We start from the raw sequence: 24,181 nt of genomic DNA on the forward strand, positions 1-24,181 counted from the left end.
GTACACTACCGGGCTGCCCCTTACAAAGCAATTCCAGTAAAATTATGTGAGGTGTTTATAGGATAGGTTGGCAATATCCTTCCCCCCCGCCAAGGTCAAAATGGTATCTCCTCATATCAGCCACTTCTGCCCTGGGAAAGGGTCCACCCCGCTCTTCAATCTATCTATCTCTTTTATCTTCTAATACACCTCTATCAAGTCACCTCTCATCCTCTTTCAGTCTAAAGAGAAATGCCCTAGCCCACTCAACCTATTTTCATAAGAGAGGTCTAGTGTTGGCAGCATCCTGGTGAATCTCCTCAGCACCCTCTCTAATCCAGACAGCATCCTGGTAAATCTCCTCTGCCCCATCTCTAATCCAGGCAGCATCCTGGTAAATCTCCTCTGCACCCTCTCTAATCCAGACAGCATCCTGGTAAAACTCCTCTGCACCCTCTCTAATCCAGGCAGCATCCTGGTAAATCTCCTCTGCACCCTCTCTAATCCAGGCAGCATCCTGGTAACTCTCCTCAGCACCCTCTCTATTCCAAGCAGCAACCGGGTAAATCTCCTCTGCACCCTCTCTAATCCAGGCAGCATCCTGGTGAATCTCCTCTGCACCCTCTCTAATCCAGGCAGCATCCTGGTGAATCTCCTCTGCACCCTCTCTAATCCAGGCAGCATCCTGGTGAATCTCCTCTGCACCCTCTCTAAACCAGGCAGCATCCTGGTGAATCTCCTCTGCACCCTCTCTAATCCAGGCAGCATCCTGGTGAATCTCCTCTGCACCCTCTCTAAACCAGGCAGCATCCTGGTGAATCTCCTCTGCACCCTCTCTAATCCAGGCAGCATCCTGGTGAATCTCCTCTGCACCCTCTCTAATCCAGGCAGCATCCTGGTAAATCTCCTCTGCACCCACTCTTATCCAGGCAGCATCCTGGTGAATCTCCTCTGCACCCTCTCTAATCCAGGCAGCATCCTGGTGAATCTCCTCTGCACCCTCTCTAATCCAGGCACCATCCTGGTAAATCTCCTCTGCACCCTCTCTAATCCAGACAGCATCCTGGTAAATCTCCTCTGCCCCCTCTCTAAGCTTCCTCATCCCTCCTATAATGAGGTGACCAGAACTGACCACAATATTCCCGGTGTGGTCTAACCAGGACTGCAAGACAGAGTCCAGAGGAGGTTCACGAGGATGATTCCGGGAACGAAGGTGTTAACAGATGAGGAGCGTTTGGCAGCTCTGGGCCTGTATTCCCTGGAATTTAGAAGAATGCGGGGGGATCTGATTGAATTCTACCAAATGTTGAAAGGACTGGATAGGGTGGATGTGGAGAGGATGTTTCCTATGGTGAGGGTATCCAGAACTAGAGGGCACAGCCTCAAAATTGAGGGTCGACCCTTTTGAACAAAGGTAAGGAGGAATTTTTTTAGCCAGAGAGTAGTGAATCTGTGGAATGCTCTGCCACAGACTGTGCTGGAGGCCAAGTCCATGGGGATTTTTAAGGCAGAAGTTGATCATTTCCTGATCGGTCAGGGCATCAAAGTATATGGCAACAAGGCAGATGTATGCGGATGGTGGGATCTGGGATCAGCCATGATGGAATGGCAGAGCAGACTCGATGGGCTGAATGGCCTTATTCTGCTGCAATGTCTTGAACTCATTCCCCTGACAAATGAAGGCCAACAGACCATACACCTCCTTAACTACCTGTCAACTTGCACTGCAGATTTCAGAGACTGATGAGCTCAGATCCTAACACCCCTGTGTCCCTCCATACTGCCAAGATTCCTGGAGTTAATCACTTCAAATCCAACCTTCTGAAGTTAATTACTTCACACTTTTCCAGATTGAAATCCACTGGCCTCTTCCCAGCCGAGTTTGCATCCTGTTGATATCCCATTGTCACATGCAACAAGTTTGTACACTTTAACCAACCTTCATGTCATCTACAAACTTCCTAACCAGCCTTCCACTTCCTCATCCAAGTCATTCATAAAGATCTTACCAACCTGCCTTCATAAACCATAAGACTATAAAATATAGGAACGGAATTAGGCCATTCAGCCCATCAAGCTTGCTCCACCATTCCATCATGGCTAACTTATTGTCTGTCTCAATCCCACTCTCCTCCCTTTTCCCCATAAACTTTGACACCCTGACTAATCAAGAAATTATCAACCTCCACTTTAAATATACACAATTCACCCGATTGCCACAGCCGTCAGTGGCAATGAATTCCACAGATTCACTACCCTCTGGCTAAAGAAACTCCCCCTCATCTCTGTTCTAAGTGGGTATTCCTCTATTTTGAGGCTGTGTCCTCTGGTCCTAGACTCCCCCGCTATAGGAAACATCCTCTCCACGTCCACTCTATCTGTGTCCTCTGGTCCTAGAATCCCCCACTATAGGAAACATCCTCTCCACATCCACTCTATCTGTGTCCTCTGGTCCTGGACTCCCCATTATAGGTAACATCCTCTCCACATCCACTCTATCTGTGTCCTCTGGTCCTAGTCTCTCCCACTATAGGTAACATCCTCTCCACATCCACTCTATCTGTGTCCTCTGGTCCTGGACTCCCCATTATAGGTAACATCCTCTCCACATCCACTCTATCTGTGTCCTCTGGTCCTAGTCTCTCCCACTATAGGAAACATCCACTCCACGTCCACCCTATCTGTGTCCTCTGGTCCTAGAATCCCCCACTATAGGAAACATCCTCTCCACATCCACTCTATCTGTGTCCTCTGGTCCTAGACTCCCCATTATAGGAAACATCCTCTCCACATCCACTCTATCTGTGTCCTCTGGTCCTAGACTCCCCATTATAGGAAACATCCTCTCCACATCCACTCTATCTGTGTCCTCTGGTCCTAGTCTCTCCCACTATAGGAAACATCCTCTCCACATCCACTCTATCTTTGTCCTCTGGTCCTAGTCTCTCCCACTATAGGAAACATGCTCTCCACATCCACTCTATCCAGGCCTTTCAATATTCAATAAACTTCAGAATCAGGTTCAATATCACCAGCAAATGTCACGAAATTTGTTAACTTTGCAGCAGCAGTACAATGCAATGCGTGATAAATATAGAAAAAAATTGAATTACAGTAAATATATGTATATTAAAAAGTTAAGTTAAAAAAGCAGAGCAAAAACAAAATATGAAAAAATAGAGGTAGTATTCATGGGTTCAAGGTCCGTTTACACATTCACAATGAGATCCCACCTCAATCTTCGCCACTCCAGCAAGTAAAGTCCCAGAGCCATCAAACACCCCTGATATGTTAACCTTTTCGTTCCTAGATCATTCATGTGAAGTGCCTCTGGACCCTCTCCAATAACAGCACATCCTTTCTTAGGTAACGGGCCCAAGCCTGTTCACAGTACTCCAAGTGCAGTCTGACCAATGCCTTATAAAGCCTCAGCATTACATCCTTGCTCTTGTATACTAGTCTTGTTGAAACGAATGCTCACATTGCATTTGTCTTCCTTATCTAATAGAGAATAGAGACCAGAAGAGCACAGTACAGGCCCTTTGGTCCACAATGCTGTGCCAATCGTCAACCATTTTGGGCAAGACCCTTCATCAGGACCAGAAAGGAAGGAGGTGATAGTTTGTGGGGTTTCTAGGGTTTAATCCCAGTGAAGACAAAAGCTCCTTTCTGTCTCTGTGATGCTGAAGGAAGCAGATGGATATCGTGAGTGTAATCTATATCATTCACAAATAGAGTTCGCACTGCATTGGGAAACTGTTCACAGCACTGAGTGAACACCATCGCCGGAAGTACTCAGGGTCGATAATGTGGTGTATTTCTGACAGAAAATGCACCATCACTGTTTAAGTAACCATTATCATCTGCTCCCTCACAGCAACAACTTTCATTTATGTAGCACCTTTAATATAGCAAAGAGTGCCAGGGCATTTAGAGTGGTACAGTCAGGAGGAGAGCCTTTGGCCTGTCTAATCCGTGCCAAACCATTAGTTTGCCAATCCCATGGACCTGCTCCCAGACCACAGCCTTCCATCCATGCACCGATCCAAATTTCTCTTAATTGTTGAAATTGAACCCTCAGCCACCACTTTTGCTGGCAGCTTGTTCCACACTCTCACCACCCTCTGAATGAAGAAAGTCCCCCTAGATATTTCAGCTTTAACCCTTAACCCATGGGGTCTAGTTGCAGTCTCACCCAACCTCAGTGGAAAAATCCTGCCTGCATTTACCCTATCTATACCCCTCAGAATGTTGTGTACACTGGACGACGGAGACCAGCAAAAGGAGAATGCAGCAGAAGGCAGCGTGTCGTAAAAAGGAGAATCAGGAGCACGTTCTGTACCACCAGGTTCGAGAGCAACTTCTATCCTGGAATTGAATCAGAATTCAAATCAGAATCATAAGTCATGAAATTTGTTGTTTTTCGGCAGCAGTAGAATGCAATACATATAAAACCATAAATTGCAGTAGGAAATATAGATTTAAAATTAAATTAAATAAGTAGCGGAAAAAGAGAGCAAAAGAAAGAAAAAAATAGTGAGGTAGTGTTCATTGATTCATTGTCCATTAAGAAATCTGATGATGGAGGGGAAGAAGCTGATCCTGTAACGTTGCGTGTGTGTCTTCAGGCTCCTGTACCTCCTCCCTGATGGTAGCAATGGGAAGAGGGGTCTTCAGGCTCCTGTACCTCCTCCCTGATGGTAGCAATGAGGAGAGGGGTCTTCAGGCTCCTGTACCCCCTCCCTGATGGTAGCAATGGGAAGGGGGGTCTTCAGGCTCCTGTACCTCCTCCCTGATGGTAGCAATGGGAAGGGGGGTCTTCAGGCTCCTGTACCCCCTCCCTGATGGTAGCAATGGGAAGTGGGGTCTTCAGGCTCCTGTACCTCCTCCCTGATGGTAGCAATGGGAAGAGGGGTCTTCAGGCTCCTGTACCTCCTCCCTGATGGTAGCAATGAGAAGAGGGGTCTTCAGGCTCCTGTACCTCCTCCCTGATGGTAGCAATGAGAAGAGGGGTCTTCAGGCTCCTGTACCTCCTCCCTGATGGTAGTAATGAGAAGAGGGGTCTTCAGGCTCCTGTCCCTCCTCCCTGATGGTAGTAATGAGAAGAGGGGTCTTCAGGCTCCTGTACCTCCTCCCTGATGGTAGTAATGGGAAGAGGGGTCTTCAGGCTCCTGTACCCCCTCCCTGATGGTAGCAATGAGGAGAGGGGTCTTCAGGCTGCTGTCCCTCCTCCCTGATGGTAGCAATGGGAAGAGGGGTCTTCAGGCTCCTGTACCTCCTCCCTGGTGGTAGCAATGAGAAGAGGGCATGTCCTGGGTGATGGGGGTCCTTAATGTTGGATGCCAGCTTTTTTGAGGCATCGCCTTTTGAAGGTGTTCTAGTCACTGGGGAGGCCATGACGGAGTGTCCATGACGGAGTGTCCATTACGGAGTGTCCATTACGGAGTGTCCATTACGGAGTGTCCATGACGGAGTGTCCATTACGGAGTGTCCATTACGGAGTGTCCATGACGGAGTGTCAATTACGGAGTGTCCATTACGGAGTGTCCATTACGGAGTGTCAATTACGGAGTGTCCATGACGGAGTGTCCATTACGGAGTGTCCATTACGGAGTGTCAATTACGGAGTATCCATTACGGAGTGTCAATTACGGAGTGTCCATGACGGAGTGTCCATTACGGAGTGTCCATTACGGAGTGTCCATTACGGAGTGTCCATGACGGAGTGTCCATGACGGAGTGTCCATTACGGAGTGTCCAGTGGCTGTGTTTGCAACTTTCTGCAGCTTCTGACCCTGTGCCATGGTCCCTTCATTCCAGATGGTGATGCAACCAGTTGGAATGCTTTCCAAAGTACCGTCGTAAAACTCGTGAACACTCCTCTGGTACGATTTTAACTCCTCGTGCTTTTGTTCTCTCCCTAGGTTTTGCCGGCACTCCAGGGTATCTCTCTCCCGAGGTCTTGAGAAAGGATCCCTATGCTAAACCTGTGGACCTGTGGGCTTGTGGTAAGCAAATCGCTTCCTCCCGAGGTGATAGTCTTGTGTGGCAATGGAGTGAAGTGGACCTTGTGACAGCTCAAAGTTTCAAAGTAAATTTATTAACAAAGCACACATATGTCACCTGGGATTGATTTTCTTGCAGGCATTCACTGTAGAACAAAGGAACACAATAGAAACAATGAAAACCTTCGCACAAGATGGGCAAACCGTATGCAAGAGCCAACAAACTGAGCCAATACAAAAAGACAAAAAGCAAACAAAATAATAAATAAATAAACAATAAATGTCAAAAACATGATGAAAGTGGGTCCGCAGGTTGTGGGAACAGTTCAGTGATGGGGTGAGTGAAGTTACCCCCTTTGGTTCAAGAGCCTGATGGTTGAGGGGTAATAACTGTTCCTGAATCTGGTGGCATGGGACCTGAGACTCCTGTACCTCCTATAAGGGTGCCACAAATATTATTCTATCGGACAGAAACAGTACAATATTTGCGTGTGCTTCTCACCATGCCTGTGTAGTCTGAGAGTGTTTTCATGGAACCGATATCTCAAGGGTGACAGTATTGGGACCCAAGAGACCACAGGTGATCAGGAACTGGGTGTTCCTTGCTTTGCAAGCTCCCCAGTCAGCCATCTCACAGTGGTGGGACCATCTGCTCTCAGTCAGCAAGCTGATTCTCGATTCAGAGAATTCTTGACTCAGGTATCATACTGAAGGAACGTTAGAACCATAGAACACTACAGCACAGTACAGGCCCTTCAGCCCTCCATGTTGTGCCGACCATATAATCCTTAAAAAAAGTACTAAACCCACACTACCCCATAACCCTCCATTTTTCTTTCATCCATGTGCCTGTCCAAGAGGCTCTTAAATACCCCTAATGTTTTAGCCTCCACCACCATCCCTGGCAAGTCATTCCAGGCACCCACAACCCTCTGTATAAAAAAACTTACCCCTGATGTCTCCCCTAAACTTCCCTCCCTTAATTTTGTACCTATACCCTCTGGTGTTTGCTATTGGTGCCCTGGGAAACAGGTACTGACTATCCACCCTATCTATGCCTCTCATAATCTTGTAGACCTCTATCAAGTCCCCTCTCATCCTTCTACATTCCAAAGAGAAAAGTCCCAGCTTTGCTATATGACTTGTTCTCCAATCCAGGCAACATCCTGGTAAATCTCCTCTGCACCCTTTCCATAGCTCCCACATCCTTCCTATAATGAGAATTGAACACAATACTCTAAGTGCGGTCTCACCAGAGATTTGTAGAGTTGCAACATGATCTCTCTACTCTTGAACTCAATCCCTCTGTTAATGAAGCCTAGCATCCCATAGGCCTTCTTAACTACCCTATCAACCTGTGCAGCGACCTTGAGGGATGTATGGATTTGAACCCCAAGGTCCCTTTCTTCATCCACATTCTTAAGTAACTGACCATTAACCCTGTACTCAGCCTTCTGGTTTGTCCTTCCAAAATGCATCACCTCACACTTGTCCAGATTGAACTCCATCAGCCGCTTTTCTGCCCAACTCTGCATCCTGTCTATATCCTCTTGTAACCTTCAACAACCTACAGCTCCATCCACAACTCCTCCAAGCTTTGTTTCCTTCACAAACTTACTCACCCATCCTTCAGGCTCTTCATCCAGGTCATTTATAAAAATCACAAATAGCAGGGGTCCCAGGACAGATCCTTGAGGCACTCCACTAGTCACCCACCTCCAGGCAGAATACTTTCCTTCCACAACTATCCTCTGCTTTCTTCCTTTAAGCCAATTTTTTATCCAAACAGCCAAGGTTCCACTTATCCCATGCCTCATGACTTTCTGGATGAATCTCTCATGAGGGACCTTGTCAAATGCTTTGCTAAAGTCCACGTAGACCACATCCACTGCCCTACCCTCATCAATTTCTTTTGTTACCTCTTCAAAAACTCAGTCAGACTCATGAGGCACGATCTTCCCTTCACAAAGCCATGTTGACTATCCATGAGTAGACTGTGCTCCTCCAAATGCTCGTAGATCCTATCCTTAAGAATCTTTTCCAGTAGTTTGCAGACCACCAACACAAGACTCACCAGTCTATAGTTCCCAGGTTTCTCCCTATTACCTTTTCTAAACAAGGGAACTACATTTGCCATTCTCCAGTCCCCCGGCACTTCCCCTGCAGCCAAAGAGGATTCAAACATCATAGCTAATGCTCCTGCGATTTTTTCTCTCAATTCCCACAACAGCCTGGGGTGTATCATATCTGGCCCTGGGGATTTATCAGTCTTGATGTTTTTAAGAAGATCCAGCACTACTTCTTCCATAATCTCCACATTGTCCAGCACACAGGCCTGCTCTACTTTGACCTCATCCTGATCAAGATCCTTTTCACTTGTGAATACTGAAGCAAAGTATTCATTTAGGAATATGTTGCCCTGTCAATGGTCAGCTTTGGAAATAAAGCTGTGAGTGTAGGAATGATGTTGGCAAAGTTCAGAGGTGACATGACACTGGCCACGTTGTTGGAGATTGTCGGCATATGGAACGCAAGCCATCAACACCAGGTACATATTTTTCCAGGGTTTTTGAGTTTATTATTGTCGCAACCACCAAGATACAGTGAAAAACTTGTCTTGCACACTGTTCATACAGATCAGGTCATAACTCAGTGCATTGAGATAGAACAAGGGAATGCAGAATAAAGTATTACAGTTACAGAGAAAGTGCGGTGTAATAAGACCATGAGACATAGGAGCAGAATTAGGCCATCCATTCGGTCCATCGAGTCTGTTCCACCATTCCATCATGGCTGATTTATTGCCCCTCTCAGCCTCATTCTCTTGTCTTTTCCCAGTAACCTTCGACACCCTGACTAATCAAGAACCTATCAAGCTGCACTTAAAATACACCCAATGACTTTGCCTCCACCACTGTTCACGGCAATGAATTCCACAGATTCACCACCAATGACCAAAGAAATTCCTCCTTGGCTCTGTTCTAAAGGGACATCCCTCTATTCCGAGGCTGTGTCCTTTGGTCCTAGACTCCCCCACTATAGGAAACATCCTCTCCACATCCACTCTATCTGTGTCCTCTGGTCGTAGACTCCCCCACTATAGGAAACATCCTCTCCACATCCACTCTATCTGTGTCCTCTGGTCCTAGACTCCCCCACTATAGGAAACATCCTCTCCACATCCACTCTATCTGTGTCCTCTGGTCCTGGACTCTCCCACTATAGGAAACATCCTCCCCACATCCACTCTATCTGTGTCCTCTGGTCCTAGACTCCACACTATAGGAAACATCCTCTCCACATCCACTCTATCTGTGTCCTCTGGTCCGAGACTCCCCCACTACAGGAAACATTCTCTCCACATCCACCCTCTATCTGTGTCCTCTGGTCCTAGACTCCCCCACTATAGGAAACATCCTCTCCACATCCACTCTATCTGTGTCCTTTGGTCCTAGACTCCCCCACATCCACCCTCTATCTAAGCCTTTCAATATTCGGTAGGTTTAAATGAGATTCCCTCTCATTCTTGTATACTTCAATGAGTACAGACCCAGAGCCATCAAAAGCTCTTAATTCCTGTTTCCAATAGTGGGAGAGTTAAGAGAAATGTGGATAGGTACATGAATGGGAGGGTCGTAGAGGGCTATGGTCTAGGTGCAGGTCAATGCGACTAGGCAGAATGATAATTTGGCACGGACTAGATGTTTCTGTATTGTGGTGTTGTATGGCTTAGAACAGAGATGAGGAGGAATTTCACTAACCAGAGGGGTGGTGAATCTATGGAATTCATTGTCACAGACAAGTCATTGGATATATTTAAAGCAGAGGTTGATAAGTTCTTGTTTGGTAAGCAGGATTAAGATTTGGGGGAGAAAACAGAAAAATAGAGTTGAGGAAGGAAATGCATAGTGATTGAATAAAACATGCACAAAATGCTGGAGGAACTCAGCAGATCAGGTAGCTTCTATGGAGAGGAATAAATAGTCGACGTTTCTGGTCGAGACACACAATAGATTAGCGGAGTGGAAAGGCCCAGTTCTACTCCTGCATCTTATGGTCTAATGTGCTAGAGACGTCCTGTTGTCAGGCAGACGTGGGAGATCCTGGCTTCAATAGGACGATGAGCGCCCCCTGGTGTCTTCTCTGAGCCAGCGGTATTCAAGATTCAAGACAGTTTATTGTCATTTCCAGGACACAAGCGTAGAGGAGAACAAACTAATTGTTGTTACTGATTCCCTTCCAGCACCTCTTTGTATATGCGTCCTTGATGGTGGATAGGCTGGTCCGGTGATGGGTTGGGCAGTTTTGACCACCCACAGTTGAGTCTTCCTGCCCACCACAGCGCAGTTTCTGTGGATATTCGCCAATGTACATCCCTTGCACACGCACACTTTGGTTCTTCACAGTCTAAACGAGACCATAAGACGTAGGAGCCAAATTAGGCCATGCGGCCCATCAAGTCTTCTCTGCCATTCTGTGATGGCTGATTTATTATCCCTCTGAACCTCGTTCTCCTGCCTTCTCCCCGTGACCTTTGATGCCCTGACTAATCATTTGTACAGAGCCCTGGTGTGACCACACCTGGAGTATTGTGGACAGTTTTGGTCTCCAGGGTTAAGGAAGGACATCCTGGCTGTAGAGGAAGTGCAGCGTAGGTTCACGAAGTTAATTCCTGGGATGTCCGGACTGTCTTACACAGAGAGGTTAGAGAGACTGGGCTTGTACACGCTGGAATTAAGGAGATAGAGAGGGGATCTGATTGAAACATATAAGATTATTAAGGGATTGGACAAGATAGAGGCAGGAAATATGTTCCAGATGCTGGGAGAGTCCAGTACCAGAGGGCATGGTTTGAAAATAAGGGGAAGGTCTTTTAGGACAGAGTTAAGGAAAAACTTCTTCTCCCAAAGAGTTGTGGGGGTCTGGAATGCACTGCCTCGGAAGGTAGTGGAGGCCAATTCTCTGGATGCTTTCAAGAAGGAGCTAGATAGGTATCTTATGGATAGGGGAATCAAGGGATATGAGGACAAGGCAGGAACCGGGTATTGATAGTAGATGATCAGCCATGATCTCAAAATGGCGGTGCAGGCTCGAAGGGCCGAGTGGTCTACTTCTGCACCTATTGTCTATTGTCTATTGTCTATTGTTTAATCAAGAACCTATCAACCTCTGCTTTAAATATACCCAATAATTTGGCCTCCACAGGCGCCCGAGTCAATGAATTCCACCCTCCAGGTAAAGAAATTCCTCCTCATGTATCTCCACCACTATAGGAAACATCCTCTCCACATCAACTCTATCTAGGCCTTTGAATATTTGATAGATATCAATGAGATTCTCCCTCATTCTTCTAAACTCTAGTGAGTACAGACCCAGAACCATCAAACACTCCTCATACATTAACCATTTCATTTGTGGAATAATTCCTATGAACCTGCTCTGGAGCTTCTCCAAAGCCAGCACACCTTTTCTTAGATAAGGGGCCCAAAACTGCTCCCAATACTCCAAGTGCAGGCTGACCAATACCTTATAAAGCCTCAGCTGAACCTGGTGGTGTGGGTCCTGAGGCTCCTGTACCTCCTTCCTGATGGTTGAGGGGTGATAACTGTTCCTGAACCTGGTGGTGTGAGTCCTGAGGCTCCTGTACCTCCTTCCTGATGGCAGCAGTGAGAAGAGAGCGTGGTCTGGGTGATGGGAGTTCTCGATGGCGGATGCTGCTCTTTTGTGGCAGTGCTCTGTTATGGGGAGGCTTTATCTGAGGTGGACTGGGCAGTATCTGCTACTTTTTTGTAGGCTTTTCCGTTCAAGGGCATTGGTGTTTACATACCAGGCTGCAATGCAACCAGTCAGATTGTATATCTGAGAACGGACCCATTTACCCCAACACACGAGATTCTGCAGATGCTGGAAATCCTGAATAATACACACAAAATACTGGAGGAGCTCAGCAGGTCAGGCAGTATTTGTGGAAAGAAATAATCAGTCGATGTTTCAGGCCGAGGACTGGAGATGAAGGGGGAAGAAACCAGAATAAGGTGTAAAGGAGCACAAGCCGGAAAGTGTTGAGTGAAGCCTGATTTGGGGGGGAGGGGGTGAGGTGGGGGATGAAGACAAATGTAATTTTGGCATTTATTTCAAGGGGGAAAGTATATAAAAACAAGGAGATAAATCTGAAGTTTTAAAAACATTAATCAGGCCGTACTTAGTACTTAGTACTTAGTTTTGGGCCCCACATCTCGGAAAGGATGTGTTGTCATTGGAGAGAGTGCAGAGGAGGTTCACAAGGATAATTCTGGGAATGAAGGAGTTAACATGTGAGAAGCATTTGGCAGCTTTGGGCCTGTACTCGCTGGAATTTAGAACGATGCTTGTGTTAGAAGGACACCTTTAGAAAAGCTTGTCTTGCATACTGTTCCTACAGATCGGATCATTATACGGTGCACTGAGGTAGAACAAGGGAAAACAATAACAGAATGCAGAATAAAGTGTCACAGTTACAGAGAAAGTGCAGTGCAGACAGACTATAAGGTGTGAGGTCATAACGAGGTAAATTGTAAGGTCAAGTCCATTTTATCGTACCAGAGGACCATTCAATGGTCTGGTAACAGTGGGGTAGAAGCTGTCCTTGGGCCTGGTGGGACGTGCTTTCACTGATAACAGTGGGGTAGAAGCTGTCCTTGGGCCTGGTGGGACGTGCTTTCACTGATAACAGTGGGGTAGAAGCTGTCCTTGGGCCTGGTGGGACGTGCTTTCACTGATAACAGTGGGGTAGAAGCTGTCCTTGAGCCTGGTGGGACGTGCTTTCACTGATAACAGTGGGGTAGAAGCTGTCCTTGGGCCTGGTGGGACGTGCTTTCACTGATAACAGAGGGGTAGAAGCTGTCCTTGGGCCTGGTGGGACGTGCTTTCACTGATAACAGTGGGGTAGAAGCTGTCCTTGGGCCTGGTGGGACGTGCTTTCACTGATAACAGTGGGGTAGAAGCTGTCCTTGGGCCTGGTGGGACGTGTTTTCACTGATAACAGTGGGGTAGAAGCTGTCCTTGGGCCTGGTGGGACGTGCTCTCACTGATAACAGTGGGGTAGAAGCTCCTTGGGCCTGGTGGGACGTGCTTTCACTGATAACAGTGGGGTAGAAGCTGTCCTTGGGCCTGGTGGGACGTGCTTTCACTGATAACAGTGGGGTAGAAGCTGTCCTTGGGCCTAGTGGGACGTGCTTTCACTGATAACAGTGGGGTAGAAGCTGTCCTTGGGCCTGGAGGGACGTGCTTTCACTGGATGGGAATTGAACCCGGGTCACTGGTACTGTAAAACGTTGTGCTAACCACTACGTTACTGTGCAATGGGAATTGAACCCGGGTCACTGGTACTGTAAAACGTTGTGCTAACCACTACACTACCGTGTGATGGGAATTAAACCCGGGTCACTGGTACTGTAAAGTGCTGTGCTAACCACTACACTACCGTGTGATGGGAATTGAACCCGGGTCACTGGTACTGTAAAGTGTTGTGCTAACCACTACACTACCGTGGGATGGGAATTGAACCCGGGTCACCTGTACTGTAAAACGTTGTGCTAATCACTACACTACCGTGGGATGGGAATTGAACCTGGCTCACTGGTACTGTAAAACGTTGTACTAACCACTACACTACCGTGTGATGGGAATTGAACCCAGGTCACTGGTACTATAAAACGTTGTGCTAACCACCACACTACCGTGTGATGGGAATTGAACCCGGGTCACTGGTACTGTAAAACGTTGTGCTAATCACTACACTACCGTGGGATGGGACTTGAACCCGGGTCACTGCTACTGTAACCGTTGTGCTAACCACTACACTACCGTGTGATGGGAATTGAACCTGGGTCACTAGTACTGTAAAACGTTGTGCTAACCACTACACTGCTGTGTGATGGGAATCGAAACCGGGTCACTGGTACTGTAAAACATTGTGGTAACCACTACACTACCGTGTGATGCGAACTGAACCCGGGTCACTGGTACTGTAACCATTGTGCTAACCACTACACTACCGTGTGATGGGAATTGAACCCGGGTCACTGGTACTGTAAAGCGTTGTACTAACCACTACACTACCGTGGGATGGGAATTGAACCCAGGTCACTGGCACTGTAAAACGTTGTGCTAACCACTACACAACCGTGGGATGGGAATTGACCCGGGTCACTGGTACTGTAAAACGTTGTGCTAACCACTACACTACCGTGTGATGGGAATTGAACCCGGGTCACTGGTACTGTAAAACGTTGTGCTAACCACTACACTACCGTGTGATGGGAATTGAACCCGGGTCACTGGTACTGTAAAACGTTGTGTTAACCACTACACTACCGTGTGATGGGAATTGAACCCGGGTCACTAGTACTGTAAAACGTTGTGCTAACCACTACACTGCTGTGTGATGGGAATCGAAACCGGGTCACTGGTACTGTAAAACGTTGTGGTAACCACTACACTACCGTGTGATGCGAACTGAACCCGGGTCACTGGTACTGTAACCATTGTGCTAACCACTACACTACCGTGTGATGGGAATTGAACCCGGGTCACTGGTACTGTAAAGCGTTGTACTAACCACTACACTACCGTGGGATGGGAATTGAACCCAGGTCACTGGCACTGTAAAACGTTGTGCTAACCACTACACAACCGTGGGATGGGAATTGACCCGGGTCACTGGTACTGTAACCGTTGTGCTAACCACTACACTGCTGTGTGATTGGAATCGAAACCGGGTCACTGGTACTGTAAAGTGTTGTGCTAACCACTACACTGCCGTGTGATGGGAATTGTACCCAGGTCACTGATACTGTAAAGCGTTGTACTAACCACTACAATACCATGCAGCAGCAGTACACTGCAGGACATAGAACATACTATCAATTACAATAAAAAATATAAAAAACAGAGGAGATTTACCAGGATGCTGCCTGGTTTAGAGAGCATGTCTTATGAGGATTGGTTGAGCAAAGTAGGGCTTTTCTCTGTGGAGTGAAGGAGGATGAGAGGTGACTTGATAGAGGTGTACAAGATGATAGAAGGCATAGATTGAGTGGACAGCCATAGACTTTTCCCAGGGCAGAAATGGCTGACATGAGGGGGCATAATCTAAGGGTGATTGGAGGAAAGTATGGGGTGGAGGTCAGAGGTAGGTTTTACACAGAGGGTGGTGGGTGTGTGGAATGCCCTGCCAGTGGTGCTGGTAGAGGCAGGAGAACATACAAACCTGATCAGTGATTGCTTGTGCTCTTTCCATGTAAGTCAACGTCAAATTTATTATCAGTACATACATGTCACCACATACAACCCTGAGATTCTTTTTCTGCAGGCATACTTAGTAAATCTATAGAACAGTAACTGTACACATCAGGAACTGTAAACAAACTGTGCAAATACAGGTAATAAATAAATAGCAACAAATCATGAGCATGAAATAACAAGATAAAAAGTTTTGAAAATGAGTGTAGTTATCACCTTTTGTTCAAGGGCCTGATGGTTGAGGAGTAACAACTGTTCTTGAAACCGCTAGTGTGAGTCCTGAGGCTCCTGTACCTTCCACCTGATGGTGAGGGTGCTGATTGATGCTACTTTTCTACAGCAATGTCTCATATAGATGTGTTCAGTGAATGGGAAGGTTTTACCTGTGATGTGCTGGGCCGAATCCACTATCTTTTGTAGGATTTTCTGCTGAAAGTTATCGGTGTTCCCAGACCAGGCTGTAATGCAGCCAGTCAGCACTCTTTCCACCACACAGCTATAGCAGGATGTAGGAGTGACGAATAAAGCTGATCTCCTTAATCTTCTTCCTTCTCCAGGTGTCATTCTCTACATCCTCCTGGTTGGTTACCCTCCATTCTGGGATGAGGACCAGCACAGACTCTACCAGCAGATCAAAGCTGGGGCCTACGATGTGAGTGTTGTATGGGGGTGTGTGACTGGGGAGGGACAGCCTATCTGCCATGGTCTCTGAGAGATCGGAACCGGCTCCGTCCCTGGTTGGTCGTCACCCAGCCACTGACCACTCTGCTTTTTCCCCAGCTGATGATTTCTCTCCTTACAACACCCAAGGCCATTCAGCTCAGTGCTGTCCCACTTCCTCACTAATTTTCCCTCTAAGCTCTCCCGTCAACTTCCCCCTCATCCACACGAGGGACAATTTACGACCAACTAACCCATGTTGTTGGACAGTGGGAGGAAACCAGAGCACCCAGGGGAAACCTACAAACTCTACAAAAACTCTCAGGTGGTTGGGATCAAACCCGGGTCTCTGGAACAGTGAGGCGACGCCTCTACAGGCTACACCACTCTCCTGCCCTCTGGGATCGCTGGTATGAGGTATTATCTCAGCATCAAGACCTCCCCCCCATTATGACTTTACCCCATCCCCAGGCAGTCAGTCTTTCTACCTGGGCAGATCATGGGACCAAAACAAAGACCCCAGAACATAGAACATAAGTCATAGGAACAGAGTTAGGCCATTCAGCCCATCAAGTCTGCTCTCCCATTCCACCATGGCTGATTTATTATCCTTCTCAACCCCATTTTCCCCTTAACCTTTGACGCATTGACCAATCAAGAACCTATCAAACTCCGCTTTAAGTATACCCAACAACGGCCTCCAAAAACATAGATCTCAGAATATGGAAGTTAGAACATAGGACAGAACATAGAACATAGTAATTAATAACTTAGAACCTCAAACACAGAACAGTACAGCATAGGAATATGCCCCTTAACCCACAAAGTCTGTGTCAAACAAGATGCCTATTAATCTAAATCTAGCTTATCCACATCCATCATGGTTTCATAAACTTCAGAGAGGTCACCACTCATTCTCCTGCAAATTACAAAGCATATTCATTATCAAAGCGTGAATACTGCACACAACTTGAGATTCATCTTATTGCAGACAGGCACAAAACAAAGTAACACGACAGAACCCATTTCAAAGAAGAAGTCTATCAAACACTGAACGTGCAGATGAACCAATCGTGCAAACAGTACAAGTAATATTCAGAATTGAAGTTCAGGAAAGTGAGTCCACAGCCATAGTGGCAACAGCTGATCCATCAGCCCGTTCGTTGCAGGCCACAGCCTCAGTTCAGCGTCGAGATGAGTAAACCTCGTGAAGCCGTGAGCTGAACCGGCCCGTCCCTCACCTTCAGCACCAACACCCCGATCTTTTCAATCTGGTCCAGCACTTAAATCGTTCAAACCTTTGTTCCTCGCTCTTAGGCCTGGGGTCTGCCACTTTGATAAACTCCTGGGCCTGGGCTCTGCCACCTCAATCCACCTATTCCTGACCTTTCCAATTCAGCCTGGTGCTTATATCAATCAAACCTTGGGTCTTTTCTCACTCTCCTGTGCTTCAAGGAATGAAGATGCTGCCTGCCAACCTCAGGCAGTGCCCTTGAAAATCTTTCCGGCACCCTCACCATCTACATTAGGCAGGGAGCCCCGCTATATCAGTTCACACCACACAGGGCCTGCTGGTTGCTAGGGGAGATGAGGCAGCCTGTGATAGCTCGCTGTTGTTTCTCTTTTGTTCCATAGTTCCCGTCTCCAGAGTGGGACACTGTGACACCTGAGGCCAAAGATCTCATCAACAAGATGTTGACGATTAACCCTGCCAAACGCATCACTGCAGCGGAGGCCCTTAAACATCCCTGGATCTCGGTATGTCTGATACCTGGCGTCTGGCAGGGAGGCAACCCTGTGGATGCAACTGGGGAGAGTCATTCAGGAAATACTGTGGGCTGTGGGAGGGGTTCAGTGGGTGGGGAGGGTCAGTGACAAGGGAGAGTGTCTGAAGGGCTGTGGGAGGGGATTCAGAGGGTGTGGGGAGCCAGTAACATGAGAGAGCGTCTGAAGGGCTGTGGGAGGGGATTCCGAGGGTGGGGAGGGTCAGTGACAAGGGAGAGTGTCTGAAGGGCTGTGGGAGGGGATTCAGAGGGTGTGGGGAGCCAGTGACATGAGAGAGTGTCTGAAGGGCTGTGAGAGGGGAGAGTCAGTAATAAGGGAGAGTGTCTGTGGGCTGTGGGAGGGGATTCAGTGGGTGGGGAGAGTCAGTAATAAGGGAGAGTGTCTATAGGCTGTGGGAGGGGTTCAGTGGGTGGGGAGAGTCAGTAATAAGGGAGGGTATCCATGGGCTGTGGGAGGGGAGAGAAAATGATTGGGGAAAGTGTGTGAGGTGTGGGAGGGGATTCAGTTGTTGGGGAGGGAGTAAGTGGGGAAAGAGTCGGTGTTGGTAAACTCTGTCCCTCGAGATGGGCATAATTTCTTCGGTGAGATCTCTTGAATGTGCAAGGTGGTCTCAATCATCGATTCCCTGAACCGCTGACTGGTTTGACAGTGCATTGTAGGATGCGTGAACTGGCTGTCTGGTTGTGTCCTATTGCCCAGGTGGGTAGAGAGGAATGTCAATCCGACTCCTCTCAACCCATGACCAACCATTTCCCTCTGTGAACAGGCTCGCCACAGGAAGAGGCAAGACCCACATCCACCTAGCGCTTCAGGATCTTCCCAAGTCTCCCTGCTGACAATAATGTCCCTGTTTGAAGCGAAGCCATTGTTTTAACAATGACCTTCAGATACATAAAGTGTAAAAATGAGGCGAGAGTAAATATCAGACTACTGGGAAACAATGCTGGAGAGATAACAAAATGGTAGATAAATTGAATAAGAATTGTGCATTAGTCTTCACTGTGGAAGACACTAGCAGAAGTTTCATGTGTCAGGAGGCATGAGGTGTGAGAAGTTGCCATTACTAGAGATGGTCCTTGGGAAACTGAAAGGGTTGAGGGTAGAGAAGTCACCTGGACCAGATGGTGTACACCCCAGAGTTCTGAAAGTGGTGGCTGAAGAGATTGTAGAGGTATTAGAAATGATCCTTAAAGAATCACTAGATTCTGGAATGGTTTCAGAAGGCTGGAAGATTACAACTTTCCCTCCAAGAAGGGAGAAAGGCAGAAGAAAGGAAACTATAGGCCAGTTAGTCTGTCCTCAGTGGCTGGGAAGATGCTGGAGTTGATTGTTTAGGATGAGGTTTCGGGGTACTTGGAAGCACATGATAAAATAGGCCGTAGTCAGCATGGTTTCCTCAAGGGAAAATATTGCTTGACAAATCTTTTGGAATTCTTTGAAGTAACAAGCAGGATAGGCAAAGGAAAATTGGTGGATGTTCTGTACTTGGATTTTCAGAAGGCCTTTGACAAGGCTGCTTAACAAGCTATGAGCTCATCGTATTACAGGAAAGATCCTAGTATGTATAAAGTAGTGGCTAATTGGCAGGAGGCAAAGAGTGGGAATAAGGGGATCCTTTCCTCATCGGCTGCCAGTGACTAGTGGTGTTCCACAGGGGTCTGTGTTGGGACCAATTCTTTTTACATTATTTGTCATTTATTTGGATGATGGAATTGAAGGCTTTGTTGCAAAGTTTGCAGCTGATATGAAGATGGAGGTGGGGGGGAGGGTAGTTTTGAGGAAGTAGAGGGGCTATAGAAGGACTTAAACAGATTGGGTGAATGGGCTGATGGAGTACAGTGTTGGGAAGATTATGGTGATACTCTTTGGTAGGAGAAATGAAAAGGTTGACTATTTTCTAAATGGAGAGAAACAACAAATAAACTGAGGTACAAAGGAAGTTGGGGGTCCTTGTGCAGGACTCCCTGAAGGTTAATTTGCTAGTTGAGTCTGTGGTGAGGAAGGCAAATGTGATATTAGCATTCGTTTCAAGAGAACTAGAATATAAAATCCTGAATATCCTGAAGTGGAAAGGTGAACAGCCAGAGGTGGTGGTACATATTGGTACCAATGACATAGATAAGAAAAGGGAGGGGGTCCTGAAAACAGTTAGGAAGGAAGTTGAGAAGCAGGACCTCAAAGGTAGTAATCTCAGGATTACTGCCTGTGCCATGTCACAGTGAATACAGAAATAGAGTGAGGTGGAGGACAAATGCATGGCTAGGCGATTGCAGCAGGGGCAGGGATTCAGATTTGAGTCATTGAGACCTCTTTTGGGGCAGGTGTGACTTTTACAAAAAGGACGGGTTGCACTTGAATCCGAGGGGGACCAACATCCTGGCGGGGAGGTTTGCTAAAGCTGTTGGGGAGAGTTTAAACTAGAATTGCCGGGGGGTTGGAACCGAACTGAAAAGACAGAGGAAGGGGCTGTTGGCTCACAAATAGAGAAAGCTTGTATACAGTGCGGGAGGGAGGATAGGCAGGTGATAGAGAAGGGATGTGCTCAGACCGATGGTTTGAGATGCCTGTATTTTAATGCAGGAAGCATCATGAACAAAGCGGATGAGTTTAGAGCCTGGATCAGTACTTGGAGCTATGATGTTGTGGCCATTACAGAGACTTGGATGGCTCAGGGACAGGAATGGTTACTTACAGTGCCTGGCTTTAGATGTTTCAGAAAGGACAGGGAGGGAGGCAAAAGAGGTGGGGGCATGGTACTGTTGATCATAGATAGTGTCACGGCTGCAGAAAAGGAGGAAGTCATGGAGGGATTGTCTACTGAATCTCTGTGGGTGGAAGTCAGAAACAGGGAAGATCAATAACTCTACTGGGTGTTTTTTATAGACCACCCAATAGTAACAGGGACATCGGGAGCAGATAGGGAGACAGATTCTGAAAAGCTGTAATAATAACAGGGTTGTCATGGTGGGAGATTTTAATTTCCCAAATATTGATTGGCATCTCCCTAGAGCAAGGGGTTTAGATGGGGTGGAGTTCGTTAGGTATGATCAGGAAGGTTTCTGACACAATATGTAGATAAGCCTACAAGAGGAGAGACTGTACTTGATTTGGTATTGGGAAATGAACCTGGTCAGGTGTCAGGTCTCTCAGTGGGAAAGCATTTTGGAGATAGTGATCACAATTCTATCTCCTTTACCATAGCATTGGAGAGAGATAGGAACAGAAAAGTTAGGAAAGCATTTAATTGGAATAAGGGGAAATATGATTCTATCAGGCAGGAACTTGGAAGCAGAAATTGGGAACAGATGTTCTCAGGGAAATGTACGGTAGAAATGAGGCAAAGGTTCAGGGGATATTTGTGTGGTGGTCTGCATAGGTACGTTCCAGTGAGACAGGGAAAGGATGGTAGGGTACAGGAACCATGATGTACAAAGGCTGTTGAAAATCTAGTCAAGAAGAAAAGCTTATGAAAGGTTCAAAAAACTAGATAATGATAGAGATCTGGAAGATTATAAGGCTAGCAGGAAGGAGTTTAAGAATGAAATTAGGAGAGCCAGAAGGGGCCATGAGAAAGCCTTGGGGGGGCAGGATCAAGGAAAACCCCGAGGCATTCTACAAGTATGTGAAGAGCAAGAGGATAAGACGTGAGAGAATAGGACCAATCAAGTGTGACAGTGGAAAAGTGTGTATGGAACTGGAGGAGATAGCAGAGATACTTAATGAATACTTTGCTTCAGTATTCACTATGGAAAAGGATCTTTAGTGATTGTAAGGATGACTTGCAGCAGACTGAAAAGCTTGAGCATGGAGATATTAAGAAAGAGGAAAGCATCAAGTTGGATGAGTCACCGGGACCGATTGATATGTACCCCAGGCTACTGTGGGAGGCCAGGAAGGGGATTGCTGAGACTCTGGCGATGATCTTTGCTTCACCAATGGGGACAGGAGAGGTTCCGGAGAATTGGAGGGTTGCAGATGTTGTTCCCTTGTTCAAGAAAGAGAGTAGAGATAGACCAGGAAATTATAGACCAGTGAGTCTTACTTCAGTGGTTGGTAAGTTGATGGAGAAGATCCTGAGAGGCAGGATTTATGAACATTTGGAGAGGTATAATATGATTAGGGATAGTCAGCATGGCTTTGTCAAAGGCAGGTCGTGCCTTACGAGCCTGATTGAATTTTTTGAGGATGTGACTAAACACATTGATGAAGGAAGAGCAGTAGATGTAGTGTATATGGATTTTAGCAAGGCATTTGATTTGGCAGAATATAGTATTAATGGTGAGACTCTTGGCAGTGTGGAGGATCAGAGGGATCTTGGGGCCCGAGTCCATAGGACACTCAAAGCTGCTTCTGTGGTTAAGAAGGCATATGGTGTATTGGCCTTCATCAATCATGGGACTGAGTTTAGGAGCCAAGAGTTAATGTTGTGGCTAAATAGGACCCTGGTCAGACTCCATTTGGAGTACTGTGCTCAGTTCTGGTCACCTCACTACAGAAAGGACGTGGAAACCATTGAAAGGATGCAGAGGAGATTTACAAGGATGTTGCCTGGATTGGGGAGCATGCCTTATGAGAATAGGTTGAGTGAACTTGGCCTTTTCTCCTTAGAGCGGTGGAGGATGAGAGGTGACCTGATAGGGGTGTATAAGATGATGAGAGGCATTGATCGTGTGGATAGTCAGAGGCTTTTTCCCAGGACTGAAATGGCTAGCATGAGAGGACATAGTTTTAAGGTGCTTAGAAGTAGGTACAGAGGAGATGTCGGGGTAAGTTTTTTTATGCAGAAAGTGGTGAGTGCGTGAAATGGGCTGCCGGCGACCGTGGTGGCGGTGGATACAATAGGGTCTGTGAGGAGACTCCTGGGTAGGTACAAAGAGCTTATAAAAAGAGGGCTATGGGTAACCCTAGGTAATCTCTAAAGTAAGTACGTGTTCAGCACAGCTTTGTGGGCTGAAGGGCCTGTATTGTGCTGTAGCTGTTCTGTGTTTCTATGTTTTCTAAAAGCAAGGATGTAATGTTGAGACTTTATAAAGCTCTGGGGAGGCCTCACTTGGAGTATTGTGAGCAGTTATAGGCCCCTTAACTTCGAAAGGATGTGCTGAAACTGGAGAGGGTTCAAAGGAGGTTCACGAAAGTGATTCCGGGTTTAAACAGCTTGTCAAATGAAAAGTGTTTGATGGCTGTGGGCCTGTATTCACTAGACACCAGAAGAATGAAGGTTGATCTCACTGAACCGTATCGAATGGTGAAAGGCCTTGACAGAGTGGATGTGGAGAGGATGATTCCTTTGCTGGGAGAGTCTAAGATCAGAGGACTCAGCTTCAGAATAGAGGGCTGTCCATTTAGAACGGAGATGAGGAGAACTTCTTTATCCAGAGAGTGGTGGATCTGTGGAATTCTTTGCCACAGGCAGCTGTGGAGGCCAAGTTTTTATGTGTAGTTAAGACAGAGGTTGATAGATTCTTGATTAGTCAGGGCATGAAGGGATACGGGGAGACGGCAGGAGATTGGGGCTGAGAGGAAAATTGGCTCAACCATGATAAAATGGCAGAGCAGACCCAATGGGCTAAATGGCCTAATTCTATGCCTATACCTTGTAGTCTTACGGTCTTAATGTGAGAGACCTTACTGCAAATATGTGCACAGCAAGATTCCACAGAGGATTAGTATGTAGTAGTACAGTCTTTTTTAACAAGGATCAATGTCTATAAATCAATATACAAATAATGAAATGTCAATCGATTAATATCACTAACAGTACATCAATATGTGGTTTTTACAAGTTTACCAAGTGATTGATACCATTTGGGTGTCCCATATCTTTCACCTGTCCCATGGAGGCTTTCCCTGAAATCACCAAGCCCACTGACTCTGCTACTCAAAGTAGAGAATGGGGCTTCAAGTTGGCGACCCTGCACCAAGCAGAGGGAAAAGTGCGTTGGCTCTCAAACCCTCGCCACCTCAGGAATCTGCTGCCCTGTCTGCTGTCCCCATGCCGACCTCAGCAGTCACTTCTGCACCGACAGAGCCCGAGAGAAATCCCGGGGGGACACTGGAAAAGACAAAGCCAAAGTAAAGATATAATGATAAAGATGATCTGGATTTGATGTGGTCTATTATGGTTTTTATTCGATTCAGGATTTATTGAGTATGCCCACAAGAAAATGAATCTCAAGGTTGGATAAACTTTGATAATAAATTTACTTTGAACTTTGAATATACATTAAAATATATGGCGTTGGTGCCAACACCATCTGAGGGTGCGCTGGGGGCAGCCCGCAAGTGTTGCCATGTTTCCGATGCCAGAAAGCCACGCCCACGATTTACTAGTCCTGACCCGCACATATTTGGAGCGTGGGAAGAAACTGGAGCACTCGGAGGAAAGCCACATGCTCCTGGGGAAATTGTACAAACTCCTTAGAGACTGTGGTGGGAATTGAACTCTGATTGCTGGCGTTGTTGAAGTGTTA

At 46.8% G+C, this 24,181-nt stretch overlaps 1 protein-coding gene across 1 annotated transcript in view; it reads left to right on the forward strand.

Moving 5' to 3' along the window:
• Positions 1-24,181, forward strand: part of LOC132405678 (calcium/calmodulin-dependent protein kinase type II subunit alpha) — a 332,781-nt gene that overhangs the window by 221,996 nt on the left and 86,604 nt on the right. Inside the window, exons 8-10 of the mRNA XM_059990685.1 lie at positions 5,904-5,987; positions 15,824-15,918; positions 17,562-17,684. Of these exons, the coding sequence (XP_059846668.1) occupies positions 5,904-5,987; positions 15,824-15,918; positions 17,562-17,684 (302 nt within the window). The remainder of the gene's footprint in view (positions 1-5,903; positions 5,988-15,823; positions 15,919-17,561; positions 17,685-24,181) is intronic.

This window comes from Hypanus sabinus, chromosome 15 (assembly GCF_030144855.1).
Source record: "Hypanus sabinus isolate sHypSab1 chromosome 15, sHypSab1.hap1, whole genome shotgun sequence".
NCBI lineage: Eukaryota > Metazoa > Chordata > Chondrichthyes > Myliobatiformes > Dasyatidae > Hypanus > Hypanus sabinus.